At 34.0% G+C, this 6236-nt stretch overlaps 1 protein-coding gene across 1 annotated transcript; it reads left to right on the forward strand.

Moving 5' to 3' along the window:
• The first annotated feature begins 1899 nt into the window (after positions 1–1899).
• LOC114754756 (CDP-diacylglycerol--glycerol-3-phosphate 3-phosphatidyltransferase 2) lies at positions 1900–5349 on the forward strand. The gene is made up of 7 exons (XM_028943577.1): positions 1900–2498; positions 2766–2863; positions 2959–3009; positions 3119–3232; positions 4505–4561; positions 4657–4742; positions 5002–5349. The coding sequence occupies exons 1-7, from the start codon at positions 1976–1978 to the stop codon at positions 5120–5122; spliced, it is 1050 nt and encodes a 349-aa protein (XP_028799410.1). The 5' UTR covers positions 1900–1975; the 3' UTR covers positions 5123–5349.
• The last annotated feature ends 887 nt before the right edge of the window (positions 5350–6236 follow it).

Here is a 6236-nt window from a genome sequence, read left to right on the forward strand (position 1 = left end):
CTATGCAGATCGGTATGGATAGGGCATTGATCATGTGGATTCAACCATAAATGCGCATGTTCTTATGGGCCATGGAAACTAGAGCATGTAGCTAAGCATGAAAATGGAAGTTCATGAGGTTGGTATGACATGAGCTTGAAGATGGAATGAATGCTTCATGATTATGAAGTCATACCAACTTCATCAATCTTTATGCTTAGCCACGTGCTTAAACTTCTATAGCTCATAAGAACTTGAACTTGAACTTGAACTTGGATCTGGATATGCATGGCCAGTCTCACATTTGCCCTCTCAATATATTGTATTGATTTTTATTGTAAGACTTAATTAATTAATTTGAAAAAATTTAAAAAGTTAAAAAATTACTTAATTATAGTATATATTATATGATATCTTTAAAATATTTATGTGTATTATTAGATTATATATCAACTTATAAGTTGAGTAAATTAGTTTAAAAAATATTAAATATAATACTTTAAAGTACTTTATTTAATTTTTTAATCTCTTCAAATTAGTCGAGTAAGTCTTATATTAAAAATCAGAAATAATATATACTACCATTATGATCTTTTAATATAGCAAATTAAACCTTGAGTATTCTTTACAATTTCTTTGAATTTTTCATTTTCTATTGAATTTATAGTGATTGGACCTTTGATGTCGTATAGATTTTGGGATTGCTTGGGCTTTTCTTGAAAGAAGCGGCTTGTGATGATATAAACAGTATTTTAAATTCACAACTAGAGATGCAATCACCAATGAGATTAGGTCTAATGAAAAAGATTAGTACTTTATAACATGGTGAACTAAGGTTTAAATTCTCGTTGGGAGAAGTACTTACATTTAGTGCCTAACAGTATTTCAAACATAATTATCTCTAATAGAAAGATATTTGTACCTACCAAAAAAAACTAGAGATGCAATCTAACTTTTAGACGCCATCTAGCATGTCCCCTAGGCACATATCGATCCCATTATTAACATACTTTTTTTTTTGCCAGCCATTATTAACATACTATTATTGACCAAATATCCTTTTAATTATTTTTTCTGTGTGCAAATAATTCAATTTTAGGTTATATGGAGATAAGCCCATAAACTTTTAAGTCACGTATGAATAAATCCCTTTTAATTTTATGTTACTCAAGTGAAATAATAGAAAATCAATAGTAAAAGAGTTATGTATATAAATATAGAAGTTTAGAAGGTATGATGGCGAAACATATGGAAGGTTTATTGTAAAATTTTAAATATTGGTTTAGGGGTTTATTCATAATTTATAAATTTTTTATTTTACTTTTTGTCTTCAAGTAATCAAGTATATAATTGCATGAACAATTTCCATTTATTAATCTTCCGTTTGTAATTCTGAAAATTAAGGACTTGTTTGGTTTCTTATTTTGAAAATAGTTTTTAATTTTTAAAAAAAGAAAAACAAAAACCTTTGTTTGGTAATTTCTTTAAGTTGATTATTTTAAAAAACAAAAAACAGTAACATGTTTTTAGAAAATATTTACATGTTTTCTTGTTTTTATTTTTGTATTTTTTATTTTTTGTTTTGAAAAATTTTGAGAAATTTTCTTCTCTTCTTATCTTTATCTATCACTTATCACTAGGGGTAAAAACTATCACCTACCAAGTGTGATTTTTTATGTCTTTTTTTAAGCATGACTTTTTAAAATTATTATCCAAATAAATTTTTTTATTTTTGTTTTCAAAACTTATTCTAAAAAACAATTTTATAAAATTATTTTCAGAACAAGAAAACAAAGAAGACAAGCAAACAGGCCTGAATAACCGTCCCATTAAGAGCCCACTATAGGGAATAATCTTGATAATTCATTTATTTTACCCAAAAAATTAATTTATTATTTTGTTTTCCGGTTCTTTCTTTTCTCGGCAATCCCCTGATCCGAGAAACCGAGGAATTCTCAGTTTCGTGAGATTTGATTTCTGAGCTCGAACCCAATTCATGTCAGCCCTTAAATTCACGGCAACGGCTTCGTCTGTCTACGCGCGCACAGCCATACCCTCCTCCACTGGACCCAAAACAACCTCGTTGGCCCTTTTATGGAGCCACAGAAATTTTGCACACCATCATCGTCACCTACGTGGGTGGAGGATAACACCGTGCGCAAATTCCCCTTCCCCGGCGCACGATAAGGCTCCTTTCTCTATAACTCTAGGGCTACAGCTTGCGTTTTGGGTCCGCCACCTTAGATCCCCGTCTTTTGCCCCTGTTCGTGCTCTGAGTTCGTCTTCTTTTGAGAAATCGGGGGTTTCTGGGGGTGGGTCCGGCTCTGCATCCAGGTCTGGGCTTGTGGTAGAGATGGGATCGGACTTGAAGGATTGTGATGGCTCGAATAATGAGGTACTTTTGCAGAAAGATCGACCTCCTCCTCCTATGCAGGATTCGGAGCAGCAATCCAAAGTGCTTACATTGCCTACTATATTGACTCTAGGGCGTGTAGCTGCCGTGCCGATTCTTATTGCCAGTATGTGTGTATTTGTAGCTTTCATTTGAATCCTCACTGCTTTTATATTTATACTTGGGATGGATAGATTCGACGTTGCGTTGAGGTTGTTTCCCCACTGGTTCCTCGGTGATGCTGGTTTTTATTGTATTGGGCATTCCTGTAATACTATTTGTTCTAGTTTTCTCGCAAATTACTATTTCTGCTGCTGCACCACTTGCTAGAAGGGCGTCTTGAAATTGATGTGATTTATGTGCTGAGTGCTAATTTTTATGATATTTTGTTCAGCCTTTTATATGGATGGTTGGCGGGGAACAGCTACTACCACAGGTATATTCATCGCTGCAGCAGTTACTGATTGGCTTGACGGATATCTTGCTCGGAAGGTACCGATCTTATAAAGAAAAGAGCTATTTTTTTTAAAGGATCTCAAATGTTATGGCGCTGATCCTTTTATATTTTCAATGTGATTGCAATGCAGATGAAATTAAAATCAACGTTTGGTGCATTTTTAGATCCGGTGGCTGACAAGGTATTTCTCTTTGTGGGTTTTTCCTTTGAATATGTTATATGCATTAAACCTCTTTAAAATGTGAGAGCCCATTTGGTTCTTTGGTGAAAGTAATTATTTCTGAATGCAGCTCATGGTTGCTACAACATTGGTCTTATTATGTACCAGACCATTGGAAGTTGCCAATTTTGGACAAGCCCCATGGCTACTGACTATACCTTCAGTTGTCATAATTGGTAGGGAGGTAATAACTACTTTTCTCTTGTATCTACTTTGTTTAATTCATGTTTCACATAAGAGCTTTTGTTGCTAAGAACCTGGCAAGCGTCTTACATGTGATCGCCAAATTTATGCATTTTGATAGGTATATAGCATATACCATGAGGTCTTTAGTGTCTATGCCTTATTTATTGCAAAAATTTCCTTGGTATTCTATTATTCTCATACTAATAAGATGAAACTAAAATTTCTAGTAAATGCCGTGAAATCAGAACAGTTAATGATCTTGTTGTGCACTAACCAAGGAAGAGTAGCCATGAAACAAAGTTAGGTAACTTTCTGACAAGTCCCTTCTCTGAGGTGCTTAGAGGGTTGCTCGTCTCCTTATTGGTCTAATATGTCAATCTGGGATAGATTAGAGTTTCTCAAATTGTGATTTATCATAGTCAGGTTAAGCTCAACATATTTTCCAGAAAACTGTAGAAATTCAATGATTTATGCAAGAATTAGGTTCTCTTGATTCTGAAGTGTGCAGAAAGGAAATTTGGCTTCAGGATCATGATACAGAAGTGTAATTCTGACTTTGAAAGAGAGCCAAATAGGGGAGAAAGAGAGGAAAAGCAGAGGGAGAAGAGAGAAACAGATTAGAGGGAAGAGAGAAGACAGAGACAGAGATGAGAGGACGGGAATTCTTCTACTGTATTATTCAAAACATAGGCTGCATGAATTGAATAAGCCTGTGTGTGTGTGTGTGTGTGTGTGTAAAAGCAATACTAATCCTAACGGCTATATTCATATCCTAACTGACTTCTATTTCTAACTCAACGTTGGACTAACTAGTCTAACTTCTGACAGATTATTTATTATTATATAACAGATCACCTATGGCTGTTGTCTCTGTCTTACCAAGGAAATTTGGCTTAGAAAGATGGGAATAAGTGATCTCAGTATTGTCCGTTAGTTTTGTCTGTGTTTCAAAATTCTGCTAATAAGCTCCCTTCACATTCACATGGAGGCTTTAGATTTGATTTTGTATTATGTCTTTTTATTGAGAGGGAATTATGCAAATCTCTGTCATGTATTATGTGATTGCCTTTTTTCTTTTTGGTTTTGGAAACGACACTGTTGATAGGATCTAGATCTAGTATGTTTGTGTTTGTTGTCAATCATGTGGGCAAGCATATTTGTTTGACTGAGATTAATATGGCAATACCTTCTTCTTTCCTTCCGTTCGGGGCATCTTTTTCAATTTTTGAAGGCAGTTGTCTTAACACTTTCTTCTTGTGACTTGTTGTAGATAACCATGTCTGCGGTCAGGGAATGGGCTGCATCCCAGGATAGTAAGCTTTTAGAGGTTTGTTTATACTTCCTCTGCATTTGAATTAACTGTCTGGTTGATATATGCTAAAAGGTTTGAATATATATATACTAAGAAACTTCTTATGACAGGCTGTTGCTGTAAATAGCCTGGGGAAATGGAAAACAGCCACACAAATGACAGCATTAACAATCCTCCTTGCGACCCGGGACAGCAGGTGTTGATCTTCCTTTCAGTATTCTGGATGCATTATTGTTTTTGGTTGTGAAGAAGTAATCCATGTCAATTGAGTTTGAATCCTCTGCATTTAGTAAATAAATGTTTAGTTTATATTCTGGGGGAGAGAGGAGGTGGGGTTTCATGCATTTCCTGTTTTCCATTTCACTCTTTTTCTTAAATATATGGTGCAGAGGATCAAAATCCATGTGCGTCTCTATTGGGCATGCCTGATTGTGCTATTCTTTTTTCTTTTTCAGCCATGGAGGGCCTGCCATTTTAGCAGGATCTGGTGTTGTTTTGCTTTATATCTCAGCATGGCTTGCTTTGTGGTCATTGATAGTATATATGAGGAAAATAGGGAAGGTATTACTGAAGTAGAAGCTTCTTCCATAGTCTGGCTTTATGATAGGGCCATGTCTTATTACATAATCTCCATAATTAATGTCATCGCGGATGGGGCTGCATTCTTTTGGTATGTGGCAGAGGAATATGTATATTTTCATTAACATAGAATTTTCTTTCATTTTTGGAAAATTTTTCTCAACTCTTGGTCTTTAGTCATGTATGGAGGAAAAGCCTTAGCAAAAGTAAAATTCTTTGGTGAACCCCGCCTCTCATGATGTTGGATGTTTTGGCCATTTTAAGATGGGAAAATCCCAAAAAAATGACTCATGAATTTCAAAATTCTAAATCAATATTGGTTACTACATTTGTAAAGAAAATGACTACATTCGAAAAGCAAATGACATGTTTTTGTAATAATTTCTGATTTGTCATTTTAAAATTCTAACAGTTATTTTTATTTTTGGATTTTTCCTTTGAAGATTCTCATTATATTAATGCAAAAAATTCAAGTGGGAATTTCAAAATAGTTTTAATGGTTAAAAAAACTTGGAAGAATCCACAAAAGCCAGTTTGAAATTGCTAAATTACAAATAAGGTATTCCTACAAAAATGTATTGTTCGCAAATTAGGTGTTATCAAAACCTGAAAATGTTGTTAACAAACTTAATTTGAGATTTAATTATTTTAATTTTTTTAATGGGATTTTTCTTTAAAAATTAAACTTTAAAAGGGGTCACCTATTCATGGAAGTTTGTTTTTGGGCCCAATGAAGTTTTTTTTTTTAAAAAAAAAAGGCGTGCGTGATGTGTTGGAATGAGTCGGTTGGACCAGTAGCCATTGTTAAAATTTGTGGATGTTGAGAGATTAGATGATACTATCTCTGATCTTATAAGATCTGGTTTGTAGATTATAAATAAAGTTTTATAATTAGGACATGAGATAGTCTTTTGTTTTATTTGATGTTTTTGTAATGACTTTTTTCTTAAAAAAAGAAAGAAGTCTGTGGATGTTGAAGTTCACTATGATCCATGACACCACGAATAAGTGAGTGTAATTTTAGACTCTAGAATTACTACTCATGCTGTTAGGTTAAGCGGGCGGATATGGTGCAATGTGGTTGTTCCATCTGAGCTGTCCAATTGAAATT

This window comes from Neltuma alba, unplaced genomic scaffold, assembly GCF_004799145.2.
Source record: "Neltuma alba isolate B1F8T4 unplaced genomic scaffold, ASM479914v2 tig00010189_pilon, whole genome shotgun sequence".
In the NCBI taxonomy this organism is placed as follows: domain Eukaryota; kingdom Viridiplantae; phylum Streptophyta; class Magnoliopsida; order Fabales; family Fabaceae; genus Neltuma; species Neltuma alba.

Bases quoted from the DNA above. Each gene is read 5' to 3' on its own strand.
- LOC114754756 (XM_028943577.1), top strand. From the start codon at position 1,976: ATGTCAGCCCTTAAATTCACGGCAACGGCTTCGTCTGTCTACGCGCGC. The intron at 3,233-4,504 runs GTAATAACTACT...GACTTGTTGTAG, and splicing joins TTGTCATAATTGGTAGGGAG to ATAACCATGTCTGCGGTCAG. The intron at 4,743-5,001 runs GTGTTGATCTTC...TTTCTTTTTCAG, and splicing joins CTTGCGACCCGGGACAGCAG to CCATGGAGGGCCTGCCATTT.